This window comes from Amblyomma americanum, chromosome 3 (genome assembly GCF_052857255.1).
Source record: "Amblyomma americanum isolate KBUSLIRL-KWMA chromosome 3, ASM5285725v1, whole genome shotgun sequence".
In the NCBI taxonomy this organism is placed as follows: Eukaryota; Metazoa; Arthropoda; class Arachnida; order Ixodida; family Ixodidae; genus Amblyomma; species Amblyomma americanum.
In genome coordinates this window covers 177,536,943-177,562,947 of record NC_135499.1, presented here as the reverse complement: position 1 = coordinate 177,562,947, position 26,005 = coordinate 177,536,943, and the positions used below count along the sequence as shown (strand labels likewise).

Sequence of the window (26,005 nt, the reverse complement as noted above, 5' to 3'; positions counted from 1 at the left end):
GTGACAGCACACTGCGTACTGCCGTAAACCATGTTACTTTTGGGAAAAAAAAAATGAGACACTAGACTCTATCACATCCCAGTAAAATCAAAAACGGACGTTTTTTTTTTTGCTTTCTGCCGTCGAACAGTGAACATATGCCGCGGACGTTTAAGGAATTCTACAATTCAGACCTTAAGGAGATGAACTGCAGATCATGATTAATGATTTAGACAGGCAGAGCAGGTGGGTCTAAAAATTAACATGCGGAAAACCAGAGTAATGTTCAACAGTATCGCAAGGGGAACAGCAGTTCACAGTTGGTAGCGAGGTGCTGGAAGTGGTAAGGGAGTCTACTTAGGGCAGGTATTGACCGCTGATTCGGATCATGAGAGGGAAATAACTAGAAGGATAAGAATGGGCTGGAGGGCATATGGCAGGCTCTCTCAGATCATGAACGGCAGTTTACCAGTATTCCTCAAGAGAAAAGTGTACAACAGCTGTATCTTACCGGTACTCACCCATGGAACACAAACGTGGAGGATAACGGAAAGGGTTCAACTTAAGGACAAGGCAGAGAGCTATGGAAAGAAAAATGATACTCGTAAAGTTGCGATACAGGAAGACGGCAGAATGGTTCAGGGATCAAACGCGGGTTAAAGATACCCTAGTTGAAATCAAAAGTGGGATTGGGCGGGGCGTGTAATGCGAAGGCAAGACTAACGGACTCGATTCCAGGAGAAGGCAAGCGTAGCAGGCGGCGGCAGAAAGTTAAGGGTAAGCGGGGGGGGGGGGGGGGGGGGGATGAGATTAAGAAGTTTGCGGGAACACCATGGCCGCAGGTGTCAAATGACAGGGTTAATTGGAGAGATATGGGGGAAACATTTGCTCTGTGGATGGCGTAGCCACGCTGCTGCTGCTGCTGCTGATGATAATGGTGGGTGTCCAGAGCAGTCCAAATGTCCACAAGGGTGCGTTATAGGCTCTAATCCAGACGATATTGACGGTACGTTGTCCAGACATCTCAGTCAATCTCTAAACGTTTAAAAGACATCCTTCAAGCAGACCTACATCACAAATCAACATTATTTGAGATCTGTGCTGCGGTTCTTTCCCTTCCTGTTTGTCTCATGCGAGAAATTCCCGGGCGGAAGCCAGCACCTTGTCTGCCATATAGGTATTAGCGGTCGGCAGGTGTGCAGGTATACTGAGTTTCGCACCTGCCATCTCTTTGATGGGGATGCTCCCGCCAAACTCCAGGGGCAGGATCTCCGCTGCTATGTGCTCGTGCAGGCTGGACACCTCGAAGTGGGCGAACATCTGGAAGAGAGCCGTGTGATGAGCAGGAACTGGGCGTTTTCCTCGGCGAGTCTCGGCCCGCAGTTCTTACCCTGCTCTGCAGCTTCCGGCTGAACATGCTGAGCGCCAGCTCGTAGATGGCCGAGATGTACCTCGGCACGTTCACCCAGTGGATGTTTTTGTGGCGCATGGGCCAGCCTTTCTGCGGGACGGGAACGTTGGGAGGCAGTGCAACAGCTATCGTCAGTCGTCACTCGCACACACACACAATGTTCTTTGTTTGCTCTAATCGCACCTGCTACAAATAGCGCTGCGAGTTGCTCGTTGCTGGTACGCCCTTTTGGTTAACGCTGTTGTAACATGCTGGTTACAATGAGCGCCGTTGAATGCTGTGGGCTTGACTCGCTCGCTTTTCTCTTTGTCTTTCTATGATCGTTTTGTTAGCTTTAGACTCGTACGGACGAACATTTCAATGTTTTCATTTTTTTTTCAGTATTGCTAGCAGACTCTACGACAGCACGCAGCAAAATACGAATGTTACACATCATGGCTAGCTGTGTAGTGTGTCGATTAACAACTGCACAGCGCAGAACTACCTCTAAATTCTGGCAATTTGTGCTGTCATATCAAATGCAAATGGTGCTGGATGTATTTGCCGGTAGTGCATTATTATAATTGTGCTAACCATCACTAGTATGTTCAAGTTTTACCGCAGCCAGTGCAAGACCAGCTCAAGAGTGAATTTCAGTACAGCTTCGATTTAAGGATTATAATGTCGCGGTGAGGTAGAAATTAAGCCTCAACGCTCAGTTTGATTGTGGAAATCTGTAGACTGCATCGGAACCATCTCGGCAAGGAAGCTCAATTGGAATAGTGCGTACATGATGCAAAAATGTTTAGCATTGAGCTCGTTTTCTCCCTATTTTTTTTTTGTTGTCTAAATATAGCAGGACGTCAGGCAGCACTCCGGCATTTTACAATCGCAAATTTAACACCTGATCGGCGTGACAGCCGAGTAGTTTAAAAAGCTGAGCTTGTAGTCCGATGAATTGGCCTCCGACGTGTCTGGAACCGCACTCTCGTCACCGGCACTTACTGTAGCCGCTGTCGTTCGAGGACAAAATCATTACATTTGAGGGTTTTGAGCTGCGCGGATATCCTGGGTGTCGGTCCTTGAGCAGTGTGTAGTACTTACAACATTCTTTTCTTTTCATCCATCCTTCTTCAGCTCCGTATCTAAAGAGATGTCGCTTCTGCAAAAAATCTCAAGTATGTGTCCCTTGTCGCAAACATTGCCATCAGGCCAAAACACGCATCGGTTCTTTCACCACTGGTGCGCAAATAGAAATTGTATGTTATCCTCCACCGAAAGAGCCGCCTTATTGTCATTAATTCACGTTGTTAATGTAAGTGTATTGATAGGTTAAACGATAATGTTAACCTGTCGTGGTTCCATTGTTTACCGCTAACCACAAGTTTCATGTTGAAGACAGGATGTGATGAGTTAGGGGGTGGTGTTAAAGTTTAAAAAGGTAGTAGTTTTAGCGTTCATTCGGAGCGTCTATCAAACCTTTTACGGGCCGCAAAAACGCTCTGTGATATAAGAAAGAAATTATGTATGTGCAGTGCCCTTAACTATCCAGGTATTTTGTTAGCTATCAGCTCTGTCTTTTTGTTAATTTCTGTGGCTCATATAGTGCGTACGCACAGGAGCATTAAAACGAAACAGGAACTTGAAGGCTAACCGAAGTAGTTAACGGAACCCTCTCTTTGCTGTGTTATCAACGCTTCACCACTCTTCCTGGCGTCTGTTGTATTTAGAAAAAAAACATGAAATGGCCCGTTTAGTTGCCTTTTCCTTTGTGAGAGGCAAGAAAAGTGCGTTAATAAGCGTGTAGTCAACAGATAAAAACTTGTTAAAGGTGCAGTTAGTGCATTCTTCCTTGAACTTAAAATTGCGCGAACGAAGACGCTGAGTCAACAGTCAGGCACAAAGAAAACAATATCCGCGGGCGCCAGTGTGTATCGTTTTCTTCGCGCCTAATTCTTGTGTGCTTTACTTCTATCACACCATTGTAAGCGTAAAAAAAGATAGAAAAAGAAACCGAGAATTGCGACCTATGATTAGCATCCTACGGGTTTCACCGGCCGTGCCTTTAAACTTTCCAGCATGCTTTAGCAATGCACAGAAGAAAGGGTATGAACGGAGACAAATCCCCGACAGCGTCGACCAAAGGTTGCCTGGCGTCGCTTTAATGCAGCGTCCGAAATAATAGCCGCGGCTGATGCTTCGGAGCTACGGCAGGTCGATACATTTCATGACAAGAATTGTTCGATTATTTTATGTCGAACACGAGCAGTTTTAGAAGGCACTGAAGTGAATCTTGTTTCGAGGGAGCGCGAATATTTTACGACAAAGAAAAAGTGACGAAGTATTCTTGACCGGAGATTCTTGTCCTCCTTTATACTTAGCAGTGAAGGGGAGCTTTGACATATGCTTTTTTTTTTGTGCTGAAGGTAGGCGTAATCAAAAGCTGTTCAGCATGTTGCAGACGATTTGTTAATTAACGAAATCGCTCATATTGTTATCAAGAGCTGAATATGTTTTGAACGCCGCCAACGATGATAGTTTGTGTGAAAAGCTTAGTTCTTTGCAATGTGGCACATCAAAAGTAGCAGTGGGTGTAAAACAAGTGTGCTCTTGTTCGCTTATGTGTCGAGAATGTAAAGTACTTACGATTCCCTGAGGAGTGCCATCCTAAAGAAAGGCCACTTTACTGAAAAACGAAATGTAGAAATGTCGCGTGCTCCATTTTTTAAATTATCAAGTAACTTAGGGCACTTATAAGTCAACTTCTCAAGTAGCTCGAGGAATATATTAAATCCAGAAAACACGCAGCATAATTTTGTTTCTGAGAACAGAATAAAATGATAAGTTACACAAGAATACCCTCAAGCGCAGAAAATAGGGGTGTTTGAAAAGAAAGAAAGCTCTATGCTCACGTTTTTCTCTCCTTCGCATAAATACAAAAAATAGGAGCATTTTTAATCACCAAGGAGGTAACATATTAAATGAGTATATTAAGTATATATTAAATATATTAAAAAGTGCCACTTTTAACTTCTTACGGATAAACAAACGCACAACTGAAATTATTAAAAGCCCAGCCTTTCGTGTACCTGCCCTTTCCTTATAGTTAAATATTATAACCATCATCATCATCAGCCTGACTACGGCCACTGCCGGATAAAGGCCTCTTTCACAACTCTCCAATTAACCGTGTCATGTGCCAGCCGCGCCAACCGCAAACTTCTTAATCTCGCCCGCCTACCAAACTTTCTTTTTCTCCCTCCTACGCTTGCCTTCTCTTGTAATTATTCGCGCATCTCACAAATCCAAGTTCACTGTCGTGCAGCATGATCCTTTGCGCATGAAGTGCAGCATAATCAAATCAGTTAGATTCGCAGTACAAAGCTTCGATGAGTTGTGTAATCATCTAGCAGCTAAGGACACTCCTCAGTCTATACGAAGCACCAACACGGAGAGCTTTTGATGCCCGACCGTCAAGTTTGTGCAGCACATATCATAGGCTGCTGATACCTTAATTATTCGCATTAATTTTGATTCTCTCTGGGCGCCAACAAACCAGGGAATAATGCGTTCTCACAAGACAATGAGTTCGCGAGCACTTGCCTCTCCGTTGATCATGACTCGCTGGACGTCCCTAAGGTTGACGTGCGCCAAGTGACTTAGCCTGAATCCGCTCTCGTCAAGTATGTACGTGATGCCGTTCTTTTGGTTCTCCTCGTCCTCCAGCAGTGCCTCGAAGCTCATGGAGAACGCACGGTAGATGTCGATCGTCTTGTGGATGCGAGGGTCCAGGGCGCCTGCGTCAGCCCCTCCCCTTCGTCAACGGGAGAGGCTTCGTCATTCCGCCTGCGCTGCTAGGCTATACGGTGCAGGGCGCCGCAGTCACGCTCTCTGTGTACCTTTAGCGAGAATTTACAGTTTACTACATCTTTACAGGCAGAAAGAAATGAAGTAGATATCCTCATCCGCGCGCTCAGCCTGCAAAATGGCTATAGGTCTCCGTACTCGAACGCCAATGGAGTGTGTCCTCGCGTTGGGTCCTCACAAGACGCTAGATGAGTTAGTAGAAGCGCATATGACAGCACAGTATGGACGCATGCATACAACTCTACTGGTAGCCACATTATTTCCACACTGCACATCACGTACGAATTGGATTTCACAGACAAGGCTTCACTTCCCGGGCATATTGACAGCAGGCTATCAATTCCTCCTATAACCAAGAACATGCATTCGGTTCACTACATTGGCCGGCGAGATGCACGCGCCAGGGCTCTCCTAAAAAATTACCAGGATCGTGAGCACACCCCACACGTCGACGCCGCTGAATATACTCGGCAGGCAGCTTCTGCTACGACAGCTGTAATCCCCACTGGGTCCCTTCTTGCATACGTGACAGTTCTTACCCGCACCCCGGAAGCGGCAGAGAAATGCGCGACAGTCCCCCGCTCACACTGCACACACACGCACCGGGAAAAAGGGCCGCACACGACGCCGCTCGAGGTCTCACCCACCGAGCTGGGCCGTTGGCCGACTCCCACGCAGTATTTTCCGCGAAGGACCGGTTCAACTCGTACCACGACATCACAGTGCGTTTCCAACTCGAACGACCCCGGTTTCCACGCCTCACAAAATCTGAAACAGTGCTTCGGCGACAGCTTCAAACGCTGTCTCTCCTTACGCAGGCCCGTTATGCCGCCATGCTTCCCGGTAGCTATAGCCTCGACTGCACCTCTGTCGTCGATGCGTAGGTAGAGCCCATATCATGTGGGCTTGCCCCACTGAGATCTCTCTAAACCAGAGCTGAAACGCAGTACTTTTGAGCTGTGGGGGGCCCCACGGCTCAGCACGGAGCCGGTTGTGCAACGCCGGGCCCTCGAGTGAGCCACAGAGGTCATCACGAAGAAAGGTCTTTTGATCAGCTGGCGTCGTCAAGTTTTGTTTTCATTTTTTTTTTTGGAACCAATAAAGTTTTCCCTTCTCCCCTTCCTCTCAGCAAACCGCGGAGCCGCGCGGTCATAAAGACACTTGTGGTGCTAAATTGCCTGTTGCGTTGAGGCAATAGAAAGGAATATCTGACGATTTGTTTTCTTCTCCGCGCTTAAAGGACTTTTACTTCGAGTAGCTTTTAGTGAACCCTGAAATTTTTTTACAAGTCTTGTTTTGTTATGGTTCATCGTGCGCTGCATGAGACATAACTCTTTTACTGCTTTTTCGCACTTGCCGAGGGCAACAGTGATGCAGCCGCAGTTCACCTGAGTGGTCGCCGCCGCAACAGCGATGGTTCCACTTCAGGGAAAATTTTCTACATATCCTTCAGACATTTAACGCTTCTGCGATGTTTTTTTCCTTCATTAAGACGCGTTTCGCTATGTGCTGAAACTGCCCCTTATTTGTCGTGGCGCCAACAGGTAAGACCAGACACGTATCCTCGTCGTAAGGCTTTAATATTTGACGAACTGACAAACGCAACCTCTGGTCTTTGAAAACCGCAACATGGAATTTAAGCTCAACGTAAAAAGTCGTTGTAATACTTATGGGCGCTGAGCAGTTCGTAAGGCGTGTTGTGCTCATGCATGAACGTAACGTTGCTACGCTTGCACATGAGCAGGTTGAACCACACAAATCCTCGCTATCATTGCGCGTTACTGCGGTTAAAAGGGAGCACGGCGTTCAGTTTATTTTTGTGTGGAGATGTACGACGTAAAGTCATATGATAACTGTTAATTACTCCTGTGACTGCAATGCTAACAAGAATAATGTGTTTTTTTACATTTGGGCAGAGTAGACGCACCTGCTAGTCCAAACACGACTGTGCGGCCATCGCCGTCTTTCTCATACAGCGGGAAGAAGTACCTGAAAGAATTAATAAAGAACCAATAATTAATTGCGCTGTCAAAACATACATTGTCACATCTTTTTTTTTCACTGAATCCAGAACTACTCATGCAGTTAAGAATATTAAGAAATTATGTGTTAGGAAAGGTTCTTAACTAAGCCGTAGATGTCGAGTCATCTATAGGCCGAGCATATGAGTGACATCTTCATGCACCCGGCGAAACTTCTATGGCATGTTTACACCACTACATTTGCCGAAGATCGGAGAGAAAACTGCGTTTCGTCGGCGCCTGGCTACACATCAATATGCGAGGATATGAGTGTCATATTTCAATGTCGCTTCACAAACCTTAAGACATAAAACTCTTAACGCATCCTGCGCGTCGGCAAGGTGCTCGCTAAATGCATCAAAGCCACGCAGTGCTCACAGCTTGAAACATAAAACAGCGATAGGAGTTGCTACTTGATTGTGACCCTATCCTATCAGCAGGAATAGGTTTATTCAAACAGCAAGCATAATTAAGATCGCGCCTGCCGACAACAGTGCATTTCACGCAGTCTCCAGTAATGCTGCATGTTGTACAGATCACATGGCGGATACCGTTAGAAAAAAATATGCGGTTCTTCCTGACTTTAAGGATCCTGGAAAACTCGTTTTGGCAACAGGTGAGCGCGAAGAACGCAGACTAGCACGTGTACGATATACATTGAAATATTCTCCAACTCCTGGCGCAAACAACGTTCTTACATTACCTACTGGGCGGCTCTTACACTTTGTACGGAATCTTCACATCTCTAAGAATACGATGGATGAAAGCGTGGCAAGAGCGCCCCTATAAAATGCGGTGTTAGCGATTATTATTGTTATTTTTAAAATAATTCGTCTTAGTTTTGACAATTACACGCCTTTAAACTCATCCTCTTTTCAAAAGTTAATTTCTACAGCACTTAGGTTATAGTGAATATGACTTCTACGACCTTCTCTTACGTCGATTTCCTGCATTCCGCCGCCAATTCACCAGTTTTCTTTTTTACTACCGGGTACTCCGCGGATGCGTTAACATTACCTTCGTCAGCTTTGAAGTGTAGGGTATCGGGCGATAATCTATGCCTATTTACGGTACGCGACGGTCTGTTGCAGCGAGCTTTTGGCGACAACCGAACCCGTACACCCGCCGTAACAAGTTTACGTAAGGCTATACTTCGGACAAGAAATGCAACGTCTTTGCATCCATGGCGCATTCCTTGATTTTCAGTGGTGCCCTGTGTAATTCGCACGCTCAGGATTTGGCTCAGGTGTATATTTGTTCCGGTCTCCGTGCATAGAAGGCGAAGAGATTAGTTTTTTTTCGCTAATATTGCGTTCCACAAACTTTTGACTGCGGGTGTAAGTTTCTGCGGTTATCGATGAAATACTAGATGCTTAGAGCTCACTAATCCAAGGTTTCTGTGAGCGGAAGTCTCTACAGGCTAGTGCTTGCTGCTAAAGAACTCACCCCTTAGCCAAAAGATCACGCAGCGACTCATCGTAGATGTCTGGGCGCTTGAAGAAGATGGGATACTGCGTTCTGACGGTCAGGTACTTGTCCAGAGTCTCTTGGGCAGAGCTCATGCAGTACTTGCGAGCCCGCAAGAACCTGAGCAGGAATTTGTCATCTGCAATAGACACACAAAAAGAAAGCATCGAAGCGAGTTCAGTGACCGAAGCAAGCACAAAAGAGCGGCCAAAATTGTTTGGTTTGGTTCATGGTGCCTAACGTCCCGAAGTCACTCAGGCTAAAAGGGGCGCCGTAGTGAACGGCTCTGGACAATTTCGACCACCTGGGATCCTTTATCGTGCACTGACATCGCACAGTACACGGGCATCTAGCACTTCGCCTCCAAAGTAATGCGACCGCCGCGGTAGGTATCAAACCCGCATATTTCGTACGTATCAACAGCCGATCACCATAACCGCTGAGCCACCTCGACGGCTAGCAGCTAAAAATAGCATAGCGGAGCTAAGCAGATAACAACGTTTTACCGGAATGACGCCGAAAGTTCGAGCACAGTCGCTGTACCTTAGAATAATTCGTATGCGGCAAGAACAGACGTCATACAGATGCACAGCTCAAAGAGATAGCAAGCATGCGAAAACATCAGGCTGCTTGTGGGCTGCCACCTGATGAGGAACATTCACTAGTCGGTTTTATGCATACGGAAGTGGGAGGCTCTTGAGTTGGCTGATGTCGCAAAACGTTCAGAAAGGGCGCGCAATAACTAAATTTAAAAGTGCCTGAAAGCACATTGTCCTCTGGTAGCACGTTGCTACTGAAGGGCACTGTGACATAGACACCACAGCTCAACAACCTGAGCTATTCGCGCCGTTGTCTAGGAAACTATGCTTTATTATATTGCCTCGGGTTTATGAACTCTCCGCGCACAGAACTACCTGCGTTGGAATATTTTTGTTTTCGGCTGGTACCGAAATTAGATAGCTGTGTATTCGATATCAGGCATAGCTTATAATAAGGTAGTAATTTCTGATTAGCATACATCCAAGAGCAGCCACTTGCACTTGCGCGTTACACCCAAATGCTAATGAGCAATTACTCCCTTATTACGCATCTACTCCACTTTGGGGGATTCCGCTAAAACACTGGACTAACGGGCATAACTTCTTGACCGCTAAAAACCTTAGAGCTACTTTTGCGGCATGCAGCCAACAGCTTCACCATTGCACTGTGTGCCCAACCTCTACTCATTGTTAGGAGCCGGAAAGAACTCGAAGTAAAGAAAAAACACTTTGCAAAGGGCCGCCAGTGTTATTCGTGCAGTCGCATAAGCTACCGTATAGTAACGCGAACGATCTGAACAAAATGTTTAATCTTTTTGTACGCAGATAAAGTGCTATCTTCAGATTTCTGAAGGACACACACCCATAAAAATCAACTTATTATTATTTTTTTTTCCTATGTGAGGTATACTTGAGGGCAAAAAAAAAAACAGTTTTGAGCAAAGATATTGTTTCTAAAATTGCTTATTATTAAATAGACTCGCTGTGCGCTCTTCAAAAAAAAAGCATCTTCGGCAAGACACTCATCACATTTTTACGTGATGTCGGCAGCTTAATATGCATTGACTTCAATGAGAAAAAAAAATGCGTAGAGGCTCACTCAGATGCGTCCGCCTACAAGCGTTCAAGTGGTTGTGATCGCCGACCTGCGTTCAATCGAACACAGGTTCAGTATCGTGGAGCTGCGTTCAACCAAACACAGGTTCAGGATAGTGAACTTGTGTGAAAATTTTGCGTGATATCTTCACTACACATGTGCCTGCGATAGTAGATACAGCCATTTAACTGCTATTTCAATAAGACATGGTCCTGGCCAGCGCTTATAAATAACCATTACGTTTCAATAAATTTTTCCTTAAGCGGCTGTTTGTTATAACTGAACATTGTATTCTCCAGACAAGACTATTATTAATTGCTCTGGACTAATTCACAGCTTGAAGCATGTTGAAAGGTTCGTTAAAGTGTTATCAGCCAAAGAATATGACACCTTTATTTGCATCAAATGATCCGCTCTATTTTAAAGCACTTATCTAAGTGTCTTGGAACGTCTGGCGCATGGATGCGAATTTTTTTTTTTTTTTCAGAGCATGCGCCTGCAGACGAAAGCAGATTGTTTGGAGCAGAGAAGTTGTTTAGGCCATACACTGAGGAATTCACCTTATAAGTTTGTTTTCACTACTTGCAAAAACCTGTGGTTGGTTGTTTTCGGCCAAGGATTGGCACGTGAGCATGCATTCGATCAATGCAAAAACCGCCGAAATAACTAAGTATTTCACAATTCGCGACTTATGGTACACAGCCTTGTTCCCGGGCGAGACCCCAGCATCTTTTATAAGCCGCAAATTCGTGCCTTCTCAGGCGTCAAGGCGGTGGGAGGGACGGGCACTGCGTCATAGCGAAAGTCCTAGAGCCTCCATGGGGTACACCGACAGTATTCACAGCATAGCAGTCCGTTGACAACAGGGCAAATACGAACCTATCTTTATCTTCCTTCATCTTCCAGTATGAAAAGGCGAAAAGCGGTCTTGGGTAAAATTACTCCTTAATATCCGCGATAGGAAAGGCTGCTCTGCTTATTTGGAAGATTCTGTTGTTTTTTTACAGTGCATTTTATAGGCCTAGAAAGTGTTCAGCGAAAGAACTCGTTAGTTTCAGTTTCCCACAATGTCTGCCGCTGATTCCACTGTCCGTTTCCTATGATATCTTGGAAGAACCTGCAGGGTTAGCTTCCAAAGTGCCTTGTGACAAGTACAGGTGCGGATGTAAGTAAACTAAGCACGCTGTTTTGTTCTAATTTCAATCACGACTTACCAACTGCAAATGAATTAACGTTGTTTGTCCATAAGAAAGCGCCCCAACGTCAACTACCACCATGCTTATATATTTGCCGGAAATTTCAATTAGGCAGCGAGTGAAGAATATTTTAAGAAAATTGCGTGCTCCGTTTACTTTTGACCGCACTTGTACACTGAACTGAACTCCGGCGAGCTGTGCGAGCTATGCGTCGTCCACACGCGGTGGTCATTCGCACGTATCTAGCTGTATTGCATGGAACTATGTGTCGCCTTCTATATTTTGAGTGCGTAAAGAAGGAGTCGAATCCGCCCCCGCAATGAGGAAGCCTTTGTATACGAGGTTACCTCCAGGACGATCCCGACGACGAATGCAGCTCGTCGTGATTTCTATATTCGAGGCACGGGGTGGTGGCCAATGAGCGGCCTTCGTCCGGCACAGAGGCCTTCCTCCACCGTGACCCTCACATTTCACGCCGGCGCACACTTGACCCTGATGAGTGTACAACTGACTGGCTGCCCTAGAAGCGAGTATGCACGAGTGCGGTTTACGGTCCACCACGGGCAGCGGACACCAGCACCAAAAAGCAGACTGAGGAAAAGGGCACGGCCACTGTAAAAGGTCCGGTACATGGGCGGCACTTTGAAGCCGTGTAATTATGCGAGTCCACTGGGCGCCTTTCAGCTCGCTGCTGCTAAGATGGGGCGCGGCTTCGAGAGAGGCGAGACCGTGAATCGCAGCAAAAAATAGCGGTGCCATTTTGCTTTCTGCGCACGCGACCACGCACCTTGAACGCGAAGGTGTACCGAAATAGGAATTACGATGTTTATTTATCAGCTCGCCTGTTTAGCGCCGCCGGTGCTAGCTATGCGACCGAGAAGTCCAAGTGGCCAAACATAGAAACATACGCTCTGTTCTTTCTTTTCCTGCGTGTGTGTGTGTCTGTGAGTGTGTGTGTGTGTGTGTGTGTGTGTGTGCTGAGATAGTCGGAATGCGTATGCAATGGGAAGTTGGGAACTGAGAGAGGGCCGAGTAATACAAGCCTACAGTGCCAGGAATATAATGAAGCAAACATATGCAGAGAAACGTTACTTAGGTGCGTCTTGTATTAGAGCTGGTGTAGTTAGGTGTTCGCTTTTTTCCCCCTTTGAGCTTGAGCGGCATTTGCGACCATTTGTTATTATGTGATCGCACTACAACAAGAGCATCATGAACGGTAATTTACGAGCTCAGTACTGTAATGCGATCGAGAAGGAAATTATTGCTGTGCGTGACTGGCAATAAATTATAGATAGCCAGCTATGCGCAACGTAATCGCGTGTTTTAGATAGTAGGTGACAAAACGCGAGAAAAAGGGGGGGGGGGGGTTAGAGGATCATGTGGAGGAGGAACAAGCAAGAACTAATGATGCCAAGTGAGGTATTTATGAGCTCCGTTAGTATTAAAGTGCGGCCAATTGCTGTGTACTTACCTAGACATGAATCGTTATATGACCGTGAACGTTACACAACCACAAGTGGGTTATGCTGTTATCGCACACTGCATAACACAGCTGGCACCTGAAAGCAATCGCCTTTCAGTGCGTGTTCATTTCCTCCTCTGACAAGCGCCGCGGCACAGTATGTGGACCTCTGCGTACATCTCGCCACCGCAGTGAGCGTTCACGCTTCGAGTTCGAAGATCTCCGTGTGGCGCAAGCGAAAAAAAAAACACTTTCCTGTGCCACGTGAGTGCCGGAAGTACGGCGCCAACTTCCGGGCCTGTGTAGCCTCTTTCCGTAGAGGCTGAGCAAGTACCCAACGGCTGAAAACCGAGTGCCGCCTTGGGCTTACCGCGCAAGCCGTAACGCAGTGACAGCTGCGGGGCTTGCTTGTGTTACAGCGGCAGCGTGCTTGGTGTGTCGCAGTTGTGCAACCAAGGATGCGGCTGAAAGGTTAACGAGCGAGAGAAAATGGACGAATGGGGTCAGACTTGAAGGCGCTTCATTTTAAACTGGAACGCAAGGATGCATATAGCCGGTAAAGGCTGCAGGAAATGACGTTATATAGCTGCACGCCACGATTATCCTGTACTCAAGAGCGTGTCGGAAAACGAGATATAAAAGGAATGAAAACCAAAGAAAGAGAGTTAGAAAGAAGAAAGAAGTGCTATGCAGGAGAAAGAAATAATGAAGAAACGAAAGAAAGAAAAAGGCTACAAATAAGGGAAGAGAAGCTATTACCCAGCACTCATAGTGCTTATGTAATGCATTTATATGAATTTGCAAGTTGAACGGTAAACGGTAAGCATCCTGTCTGGCTGCAATGTTTAAATGCACGGAAGTTCGCTCGTTCTCTCTTCCGGCTAGCGCAGCAACGGAAACGGATCAAAATTAGTTCCACTTGAAAGCGAGAGAGCAGCCTCAGAACGGCCTGCATAGCAGCCGGAGAAATCGGGGCAATGACCTTCGCTGGAAAGATGCTGCTGCTTTGCGAAACGCTTGGCGTGACGAACCGGCAGATGATCGTGAGGACGTGGACGATCTGAACCTGCAGACGCGCGCAACATTACTACGTGTATACTGTGCGTATTGGGCAACAGTGTCGTTTCGCCTCAAGCCAACGACACTTCTAGCTTGAGCGACGCGGAAGTAGTCTTTCAGGATGGTGTAGACGATCACTTGTTTGAGAAAGACTGCTGTCACCTTGCTGCTACCGGTTTCTTCTTCCGCCCTTTCATGCTCCTTTGAACAAAACAGAGCAAGAACACAACGAGGAGGCAAGTAGACCCTTTGACTGAAGGTTCGCCGGCAAAACGTGCGGCACATTATAGCGGCAGCTTTGGTGCCTCTTTAGTGTAATGGCAAGTCTACTGGCATTCTCCTGAAACATGCCAGCCTTCGTCAAAAGTGTCCGACCCACACGGTTCGCTGTGAGCAGTATATCGGGATTAACTGTACGGCGAATCCGAAGGTCCAGAGCTCCGCGCGGGTAAGGAAAAGAGGTCTGCTCAAGTTCAGGAGATTTTGAGCTGCAGGAATGGCATAAGTGTCGTGCTAAATGACGTCACAACAGAGAGCCCCCTTTTGGACCGGATACAACTTTTCGGAACAAAGGCGTTCGACTCGTTCGATATCCGGGCGTTCTGGCTGTTGATAAAGGAGTACGAACGCATTAGAAATACGTGCCTAAGCTCGCATTGCTTAGGAGTTTTAAAGTAGGAACTAGGGCACTGTTTGACTACAGTTACATCCCATGCACGCGACCGTGTAGTAGGCATATGCATATGCCGGAATTGCCGCCAACGGGTCGGGACCGCTGAATGCCCTCGGCTGCCCCCTAGATAGAGAAGGCCTGATCATATCCTCCTCTCCACGCGGCTGATGTAGCAGAGGTGGCCGGTGCCTGTGGTGGCTGACGCGGGTGGTTTTCGCGGCTTCACCGTCAACCAATTTAAAGACGACGGCTTCCGCAGATGGTTATCGCGCATCTGGCGATTGAAACTACCTGAGCCGCTTTTTGCGCCGTGTCATGCGAAACAAGAAGGCCGACCGTTGCTCTGACGAGGCGCTTCTCGGGTCTCGGTTTTATCGCCATATCGCTTGATGCGGAACATGGACATAGCCACTTGTTGCAACATCGTCGGTCGCTTTCGCCGACAATTGTCGGGCTCTCATTCCTCCTCGGTACGTCAAACGAGACGGGACGGCTGAAGATGTGCGGAAATGCCATTGCACTGCTGTGTTCCATGGTGCCGCGCAAATTACCCCGATGGCCCCAAAGCAAGGGTTTTCGGTTTTCCGCCAGACGTCGAACGACGAGACAAGTGGCTTCGGGCTCTTCCTCGCAAGGGATACATATACCATCGCAGTCCTCAAAGGTAAGCACCAATGCTGACAACTGCCAGCGCACATGTTGCAGTTTACACCTATCTCCTGTTGTGAGCTAAACTCACGCATGCGAACGCAGGTTTTAGTTGGATACTTATTTATTTATTTATTTTATTATTTATTTAGAAATGACATGCGAAGGAATATGTTCTAAGAACCTAAATGGGGACAATATGCAGGAAATAATATCCCTCACGCCAGGAATCATCCAGACAAACGCTTTGAGTACTGTCGATACACGTACACATTTGATCACATCTGTGTACTGTCGATACACGCAAGCATTTGATCACATTTGATCACTGTCGATATACATTTGACTTAAGGCATAAAACTGAAAATGTTTCGTCCTGGCTTCTTGGTCTCCTTGGTGAACTTAAACGACTAATCAGCAACACGAAAAACAAAACATACTAACTGGGCCAGTCAGGTGCTATCACCTTCCACGACACTTGTTTTTCCGCGATGTACCGATGTCACTGGTCTTTTTTGCTGATTTTCAAATGACACACCTTCGAATGTTTCAATAGGCAACAGCTTATTTGGTGGATTGTGGTCACATACTCCGAAAAAAAAAAAGAAACGCACATCCTCGTTTTTGTGGATGGACACCAAGCACAACCAGGAAAGTTAGAAACTTTCACACTGCTTCTCTCCTGTATTTCCATGCCACCGTTCTCGATGAAAGCGTGCAGATTCCGTGCTTACTTATCGCCTGCATACACACACCTCATTACTTGTGCCTTCTTACGATCTCTCAAAAAGATATGTCGAACAAACCCGTTCGGCCATCTGCGCCGAAAAGCTCCGGCTAATACCAACTGCGAAATTAAACTCAAGAATCACTTCATGCTTGTCTGCTTTCAAACACAACATAGCAACATGGCACGTGACAGAATTAAATACCTCCTTCCGCATTCCTTAATGATTTGGAAGGTAAGCCACAACTCAACAAGTACGCTTAAGTCAAAGGATATGCAACTAACGCGTTCTGTGACAAATAGGAGCGTCATTAGAAAGCAGGTAGAAGCGTTTTTCAGGACCTACATAGGAAATACAACCTCTGTTTCACAGGAAGCACTACTGTTTCACAGGAAGCACTACAACGAAGAGTCTTTTCGTTACTGCCACTTTGCATGTCCTTTTCGAAGGTATGCACATTGTGATGGACGTGCAGAGCGCAAGGGAACAAAATTCCCAAGAGCAGCACTCCCGAACCAGGTTGTAAACAATCCTCTCACTGCTTAACATTGGCATGACTCGGGCGACAAACGAAAAAAGGAAGGAAATATGCGTTAATGTTAGTTATTGAAGGGACAATCATTTTCACAGATTTATGACACAGAAGAGAGAAAACACAAGAGTTTCGCATATCCCAACGCAACGCAAAGCACGAGTGCCTAAAAAACGCACGGACGAACACTGCGGAGTGTTGAAGCTCGTCTCATACTTGGAAAATACTCCAGGACAGTTTCGAAGCCACAGGCACTGCCCACAATGTACGTTAACGGCGAATGCACGTAACATCATTCACAATTTCATAATTAGTCGATAAACTTGTTTCGAACAATTCTGTGAATTACGCGGCCGACAGCAGTCCAAGCCGGCGGGAAGACGCCGGTGCAGTCGGGCTGTTTTTACCTCCATTCTGAAGTACTTGCCTGGAACGTGAAATGCTTATGTCGTCGACAGAAAGAAGTAATGCCCAGCGGCCCATATTTCACTTTCTTTCTGCGCTTTCATAACCATTCACTCACACACAACACCGCTGGCGTCGGCTGGCGTGCAGTAGGCCTAATTACAGATCGCTTCGACGCTTGCTGTCATGAAGTGCGTGCCCTTATTTCCGAACAGGTAGCCCTTAAAAGGTGCACTGGGAACTTATTTCTCGATGACAACAACAGGAGTTTCAGCAGACAAGACTTTCCAGCATAAAAAAAAAAGCACCGAATAAGAGCGTACGTGCACGAAACGACACAGCCGGCAGCTATACTGCCAAGCTGTATAGGCTGGTCGTTCCCTCGCCATGGCTCGATTTGCCCCGACTACCCTATTTTCGTCATAAAAATAGTGACCAGGCCTCCTCTATCTAGGGGGCATTGGCTGGACACATATCGTGATGGCGTTTTGACTCCATTATTCGATCACTGTTGCTGCTCTTAACAATGAATACGCATTTCTGTTACACGATCATCACTGTTGTGTTTACTACCGGTGCCCTTCGGTATGCGAACCGCTTGAAAAAATCAGCAACCTAAGTCACCACAGGTGCTGCATTCGTTTCGGGTCGGTCGTTGACGATGTGTGCATGTTGTAGTACCTGTCTTACGCACCTGTCCTGCAGTTGACGAAGTGGGGCTGCTGCAGGACCCACTCCCTCAGGGCCTGGATGGCCTTCATGCGAAGGTCGTCGTTCTCCTCCTCCTCCGGCGGCAGGAACTCCTTGATGGGGTCTGCGTACTCGTCTTCCAGGGCAAGCTGCTTGCGCATGCGCTCCTTCTCCTTCTCGAACTTCTTGATGAGCTGCTTGTCCTTCTTGGCCCGGCGGCGGGCCTCCTCCGCCGACTCGGCCGCGTTCACATTGTTCTGCATGCTGGTGCTGCTGTTCCGGCCCTCGACGATGACCCTGCGTCAGGGGTACATGCGTAAACCAGATTAATATACACGAAAGAGAAGCAAAGCGATTGCAAAGCCGTGAAACCACCTTAACTAAGACACACTCATGCTGTCTTGAATGTATGCTGCGGTTACCTGCCGGTATGCCAGGAAGATGTGTACGGTGAGGAGAACCATAAGAAGCATTTATAAGCATTTACTTAAGCCTCGTTAACATGCACTTCTGCTCTTGATCGATTACGCTGCTCACTAGTTGACCAGCCATATGCAGTAGCATGTCTCCGTGCTGCCACAACGCTGTCCTCAATAATCTGTCTTTCGTTTCGTTTTAATACAAAATAGTTGTGGAAATTATCACAGATTATTACATTTAATATTAGTGTTCATAACTCGGCCGGTTACAGCCAGCACAGAAATGAGGCGACACTACGAGAGATGCGCATTCCGATCCAACAAACGGGGCGAAAATATTGAGTGACATAGGCCAGCTGGATTCGTCTTGTCCTACATTTTCTCGTAGCCGCCCGTTCTCCAACGCTGCTATTATAAATGTCACCTTTAGTGCTCTAGCACTTATAGTGACCATTCCCTGAATATGGCCGTTCTGTGTTTGTCTCTCTGTCTGAAGCCGGTTGTGTGGCAGGCTGCTCACCTGCCCACCGGGTGGTGGGCAACCTGGCCCCCATGTCAGGTGGCAGCCAATTTAATCGTGAGGGGCTTCTCGGGAAGAGCAACCCGGGTCGCATCCCAACCCAAGTCCCACCGATGGCAATACCTGCCATAGCACCTGCCTTGTCCCACTGCACCACTGTTCACCTGCCCACCGGGTGGCTTACTTGCTAAGGTGTAGCCGGTGGTACCCATGCGAGAACCTGGGGCGCTAATTAGGCGGCACTGCCCCTAAGCGCACCGAGCTAGGAGGAATGACCAGCACCGGTTAGGAGGCGAACGTGATTTAAATGATGTTTGCACAGTAACTAAACGGAAGAATAAGTTGGGCTGGTCACTAGCTAGTTAGTAGCCATGGTACCACCTAGTAGGTCGTAGCTCCAACCGACGAATGACATCATGCTAGCGCCCATATCCGCATGTAGCCTAATTACCCAAATCGACTGACTTTTTTCAAAAATTCGGGTCTCGCGAATGAAAGGAAGAAATGATGTTTGCCTTCAACACCGCTCTACGAGCCTTCAACGACGTCTTATGATGCATTGTGTAAAGTAAACAGAACGAGAAAAAGTGCTCCGCAGTTGCGTGAACCGGTGCTAGGACGGAAAGAACAATAGTGAGAAAGCCATTCTAATAAGGAAGAGGGCACTGACAGCAACCGCCATTAGTGCATTGTCAGCCGTTATCACCCCCTCTTTGATGCAGCTGCATAAAACGGCCAACCTTCCGCTTGCTCCGTTTTCCGCCCCCCGCTTTTCTCGGGGCCAGCAGTCTCCGCGAACGCCCCCTAGCGTGCTGTGACCGACAGAAATAGTCGCTCGCCGAGATGCGGGGAACACACGCGGAACCTGCTATCCGGGGCGTTTACTACGCACGGCCACCGCGCCCCAGACCTTTCCTGCCTGAACCCTTGTCCGGTGAAAAGCCAGTGGTAATCACAAATGTTTTCCGAACCTGCTTGGCTTCTTTTCTCGCGAGATGGTCTTCGTGCCGGCTGGGGCACGCAAGTCGGCTTCCACTGTGGACAATGCGTTATTTTCGTGTGGCACAGTGCAGGCTGCGATGACTAAGGCTGTCTAGGTCAGTCCAGGGACCAAAGGGTTGCGTCTTTTGGCACTCTGTGGGTTAAAATAGCCTGTCCCCGATTAATCTTGAGAACAAAGGATGGTCAGGGCTGAGCTGTTATGACTGCTCTTGAGAGGTTTTATAGGCTGCTCTTGGGAGTTAAACACTTCCTCCACATCGCCGCTACTGTTTAGCCAGAGTGTAGAAGGACATGCAGAATCGCCGCTTTGCGGGCGCTTTGTTAACGTATATAGACACAACGGTTAACAAAAAGAAAAGGGGGGGGGGTGATAGATTCTTGTTTTAAAAGTTATAAATAAATGTAGGCCGAGGTACGCTTCATTTGGTGCCCGCCTTTGGCGAAACCATGCATCCAGGGCGCAGTGAAATTCGGACGCTCCGTATTAGGCTGCATATGTCATTGTGAGCTGCGTGGAAAGGCGGCGATGAAATTAAACTTTTGGGCCAATATTGGCTTTCATAAAAGTTTTTTCTGCTGGTGTACGTAAGTACACTTAACCTCAGTAAAGTCGTTTTTGCTGTCGTAGCAATGTAAACGCTCGTGTTGTTTTACAGCGACATCTGTTATATATTTGGTTTAGCCATATAGCTCCGCATTCTACCGTGGAATATGCAGTGTCAGCCGTAAGACATCAATTATTCAGTGAATTTATTAAACTCAATTTTAAACTAAATTGAATGGCCGCCACCTTTCTCGATTGGCAGGTGGTAAAATGGAGAAAGTGAAATTCCCCTCTACATGTTTAGGAGAGAGGAGGGAGAGGGCCAGTGCGAGGGAGAAGTGAGAGAGAGAGTGGGAGGCGGTGAGTGGCCTATAGCAGGATACAACTTAAGATTAAAAAAAAAAACAGCAGTTGGTAACAGTGCGTCATGGTACGCGGCGTCATACGTTACTCTGCTCACCAATTACAACAGTAAAGGAAACAAGCTTTTTAATGTTTGCCCATTTTGAACAAGCAAGAAGCATCAAAATTCTTGAGTTTATCATTTTTTCTGTGGTTAGTTTCTTTTATTAGGTAATAAGAAAAACTTCAACAACGGACTACGTTTTTGCCCTGGGATGATTGCGCGTGGCGGTCCTGAATGGGGGCGGAGCTTCACCGCAGAGTTAGCTGTATCCGACTATACAGTGGCTTGGTAGGTTATGACGACTGCGGAGTAATGCGTAACCAGAAGGTGGCTGCACGGAAAGAACACGGAGGGTGGCTACCGTGGAAGGCGGAGATTATGACGAAGGCGGAAGACTGCTAAACCTGAGGGTGGTTCCGCGGCAGAATGCGGGGCTATCTGGCTAAGCCAAAGCTATAACAGCTTCCTCTGATTCATGCGCTCAGTTGGCAAGCCTAGCTCTACAACTTGAAGTGTTTAAGTTGAAATCAAACTCAAATCAAATGAAACCTTATTTTCCACTCAACGAGAAAAGGGGCTGATAGGTAAAAACATGACTTGTCTTTACATTTTTTTTTTGCGTAACTAAAATGGGCCATTCTAATCTCGGTTCTATGCGATACGACAATGTGGTAGTGAGGAGGGAGCCAGCAGCGCTATTTTTGTTGTGGAAGGCCTGTTCCAAGTTTCTCGATATATATTGGGAATCTGCGTGCACAACGCACAAAATTGCAGCGGAGCCTGAACGTATGAGAGACGTGGCATAGCACCTACTCCGTACTGCGTAGAAGACTGTTAGCCATACACGTGTTGTCCTTTCTCTCTTTCCACCGCCCATTCAGCGCGATCCGCTAGCGTGCGCAGTGCCTCCCGTATCCGTGACGGCCACGGGGCCGGTGGTCCACTGGTCACGCGGTCGTGAATCTCGCCATCTACCTGGTCTGGTCAGTTTTCGCTTTCTTCGACCCTGATGACGCGACCTGCCACGGTGCCCTCACTACGCACGCACGCACTCTTGCACCGACTCCAGGAAGCGAGCAAGCGATGCGCGCAGCGCCCCTTAGTGCAAGAGGAGGAAGGCAATGCTGGTCTCCCCTTTCGTGCCACCATTGCTCTCCGGCCGCTGGCTCCTCTTGCATGGGCGCTGCGACCTGCTTTCTCGCGTGTGTATGCGTTCGCGTTTTTTTTTTTTTAATCGTGTCCAGCATCCTTCCACTCTGAACAGCCGGACAGCTTCTCACTTTTCATCACGCTCACCAACCGCCGTGCAGCGCTGTCGCAACATTTTTGTTTTTCCACGGTTTGTCGCACCGTGTCCCCCTGCGTGACGTTGGTCGGTTCGCGGATGCATGCACGGGGGCAGAGCGCGGTGGAGATGGGGAGAGAAATATTGACGGCCGTGTTTTCTTGCCCATTGAAAATGACGTGTGCATGACGAACTGGACTCCATAAACGCTGATGACATCGGATACGTAATGCTGTTCATACAGTGGGCCACAAAAACCTTAGTGACATCTCTGCCTTTGCTACGTGTATACAGTCAGACACACGCGCAACGAGAACGCGTATTAGGCCGGCCTTTCGCTTCTGCAGTGGTCGAAACTGGAGTTTCTTTGGTTTTTTTTGTGAGAGTGCGATGTGCACTCGCCGTCGAAGCTATATAGAAGGAAACTTCGAAAAAATAAGTTTCTTTGAATTCACGGCGTACTGCTTGAGGTTAATTGGCGCACCGTTAATTGGCCCACTAACAATTAGGTTGCATGTATCCTTTTCAGGATGCACGAAAGGACGGCGTTGAGATTGCTCTCCGAAAATTTTTTACTGCTGGTGCACTAGCTGCAGCTGGATGGTCATTACCTTCCCCATATATCTGATGCTGGCCATCTATGATCCATGTGTTGCACGCGCAAAATACACCTATAGAAGCACGTCACGAGTGTTTGGCGTTGCCTGCGGGCGCCTGAACATTGATAGCACCGCTTATGGAGGTGTTTTTAAAACAGCCTTGCCGAACAGTTTGACTTAACGAAGAGTCGCTAGGGGCCTTCGCTACTTTTTTTCCTTCAGCTTTAGAGGGTGACAGTTTTTAAAGAAACCTAGCTGACTGTTAGGGGAGTGCGACGTTCCTTTCGACTCACGACATCCGCGAACATGATATGACTGATTGGGCGTGACTGACCGATGGTTGCGTACAAGAGAAACTGAAGCGACCTTTCTCTCTGAACTGTTACTCGCTTAATCTGCGGTCATTTACTTTTACTCTATTGGTTTGGTTTGGTTTGGTTTACATGGGTTTAACGTCCCAAAGCGACCCAGGCTATGAGGGACGCCGTAGTGAAGGGCTCCGGGAATTTCGACCACCTGGGGTTCTTTAACGTGCACTGACATCGCACAGCACACGGGCCTCTAGATTTTCGCCTCCATCGAAATTCGACCGCCGCGGCCGGGATCGAACCCACGTCTTTCGGGCCAGCAGCCGAGCGCCATAACCACTGAGCCACCGCGGCGACTGCTTTTACTCTGTTGATACAGCGACAGTTTCCATTGAGTGGATAGGACGTCGACACAACGAGGCGCTGAGCACAACGGGGGCCAACACACAAAACCGCCCCTTCCCTGATCGTGACCTAACGGGGAATTTTCCCCGTTTCCAACAACAGCGTGTTCTGTTACTCACGCGGCAGATACATTGACCTGTATGTCTCCCATTTGCGAACACGTGGCAAACTCGTGCTGCCCTCCGCAAGGAGGAGGGAGGAGGTATACGTGCGCGCTTTCCCTTCATGGCGCCCTAACACGTGAAAGCGACCGCGCCTAATCGTTAGCTACGGAGCGAGCCGAGCGCGCGCAGCTTTTGTCTTTCCCGGTAGTGGAACTTCCACCGAGGTCCCACTACCATACGGACGCGCCATGACGGCGTTTCCGCGTGTTGCCTTAATGCCCGTTGCATTTCGCCGCGTATACTGCTTGCTGCTCCCCCTGGTGTGCCGATCGAGTACCTCGCGAACGCCGTGCGTATACCGTGACAAACGCATCGCAGACCACGCTGTGAACGGGTGTGCAGGATCAGCCCAGCGACATACCGCATCCTCCGGCGCCCGATACCCTCGCCCTTCCTGCATGGAGGGACACACGCCGAGGAAACGTCCGGGCGAAGCGGATTGGTGAAAGCGCTCGCTTCCCGTGTTGCCGCGAGTGCTACATATGATGATGATTTTGTCGTTTCATTTAGAGCCAAAGTCTTTCTTCTTTTTCTTTTCGGCGGACATGGTCGCGTGCGCGCGGGTCTGCGCGTTTCCCCTCACCGCCTTCTTCCCTCGTGTTTGATCATACACTCGCGGCTATTTGCAGAGATACTCATTAGGAAATCAGCTTTGCGTGCGTGCATCCTCATCCAGGAAGCGTCGCACAGCGCGCGCTTTTCTTTTTTATATGTTTTCCTCCTCTTATTTTTACTCTTGCCCAACGGATGCATCGTGTTTGCATGAGTGCACGCGCGTCGGTTTGATGCGCGTACAAGTGATGCGCAGACGGGGTGCTTTTGAGGAAACGCCGTTACGTATACATGCGTGCCGCATGCCGGCACACACGGTATAATATTTGGTATGCATGGTGCGGTGGTGGATGAAACGGTGTCTGACAGCGGGGTGCGTTTCGCTGCAGTGATTTCGCTGGTGTCACCCCGTGGCCCCGGGTGCTACGCTCGCGAGCACGCGGGATCGTAGTGTGTAAGTTTCACAACGCTGAACATTGCAAGTACTGAATATAACGGAAGAATACTGAATAAAGACTGATTTGATATGAAAGATTTGAAAAATCGTGCTGCTCTCAACTTCAGCTGCCCAGCTTTTTTGAATTTATGCAGCACCGAATTCAGCTCATTTAAGCATTAATGAGACCGAAGTCTCAACGTCCGGCCACTATACAGACGAAATGCAAAACATCCGCTGCTTGTTTAGTGAGACTGCAGTGCGTGTAAAAAAACACCAGGTGGCGGAGGATGCTTGAAAATACCTTTAGCAATTTCAGCCGTAATTAATCCACTCATTACTCCTGGTCTGTAACTGCTGTAGTTGAAAGTACTCTTGTTTCGGCGTGCTCTTCTTTGCAGCGAATAATCGTAACTGATACGGGCTGTACTGTTTATTTCGTTCCTATATACTCTATTCACCCTTCACTGTTAAACAATTTTTTTTCTCAGAAAATCTTGACAGATTAATAAGAAAAGGATATTTTCTTGCTGTTCGATTTGTGCACATATAAGTATACCTTCCACACACTAATAATAAAAACGTAGCTGAAAAATTAATTTATTTTAACATTAGTAATAGTGCGGGCTGATAGCTTGTAAGCCCAATTCCAGCTGTGATACGAGCATCAACGGCATTACGAAGGCTTCATCACTTCGTGTCTCACGCGAGCTGCTGGGACGTCGAGCGAATAGTGGGCGTGTCAGACTTAGGTTTGACGCCACAGATTTATGAGCTCAAGTAGTCACCGATGGGTTTGCGGCTGCGTGCGCTGACGCCGTGACGCGCTCGGTTCTCTTCGCAATCGGAACTTAAGCTCGCAGTAAGCACTGCGGTAAATGTAAGTATTCGTATTGTTATTCACCCTTAAACTACGACTAGGCTATCGGCTGCTTACGGAAGCAGGAGCAGAAAATGAACGAAAAACATTGATGACAGCTTTCTTGAGCATGTAACGCAGGGAACATTAAAGACATATTTTACTCGTTAAGTTGAGAACTTTGGAGACACACTAGGACGAAATTGTCACACAAGGCGTTAGAGTAGCGTCTTCGTCAAACGTAACCAAGCAAACTAATTTGTTTCTTAGCCATGTAACGGAAAAGTTATGGTATCCCTTAAGCTCGAAATCTGAGTAAGGAAGAGGAACCCTTGCTTTCGTCTTTAGAGACCTTTTGGTCCTTACAGGTGCCGTAAGGACCCTACTACACAGCAGACTAGCAAAGCCCCTTGCTTTGTTACTTTCGGCAAAGAGGGTACATGTAGCATATGAATGCAAAGTGGTGTTACAGCAATAAGCTCCGGTACTGATGCCTGGTCTCGCTATTACGATACGAAAGAATGGGGCAAAGCGCTATCACTGCTTTGGATTTATTATTCTCAAGTTCCAAGAAGCAAACACTGCAGAATCATTTGCTACCACCCTGCCTCACTCAGTAAATATGAAGAGGACATCTGAAGGAAAACACATTAAAATTTTGTGTTAGAAAGTTCAAACTTTCGCAATTCTGGCCCGATACCCGGACCAGAATAAGACATTCCACAAGACAAAATGAGGCTTCCTTCAAAAATCG

The 26,005-nt window shown here is 47.5% G+C and overlaps 1 protein-coding gene across 1 annotated transcript in view; it reads right to left on the bottom strand.

The window, feature by feature from the left end:
• The window catches only part of LOC144125510 (clavesin-2-like), a 63,063-nt gene that overhangs the window by 929 nt on the left and 36,129 nt on the right, over nt 1-26,005 (bottom strand). The window contains exons 2-7 of the mRNA XM_077658970.1: nt 17,757-18,049; nt 8,704-8,863; nt 7,164-7,225; nt 4,969-5,166; nt 1,370-1,476; nt 1,200-1,299 (exon numbers count right to left, since the gene is read on the bottom strand). Coding sequence (XP_077515096.1) covers nt 1,200-1,299; nt 1,370-1,476; nt 4,969-5,166; nt 7,164-7,225; nt 8,704-8,863; nt 17,757-18,015 — 886 coding nt within the window. The 5' untranslated portion in view covers nt 18,016-18,049. The remainder of the gene's footprint in view (nt 1-1,199; nt 1,300-1,369; nt 1,477-4,968; nt 5,167-7,163; nt 7,226-8,703; nt 8,864-17,756; nt 18,050-26,005) is intronic.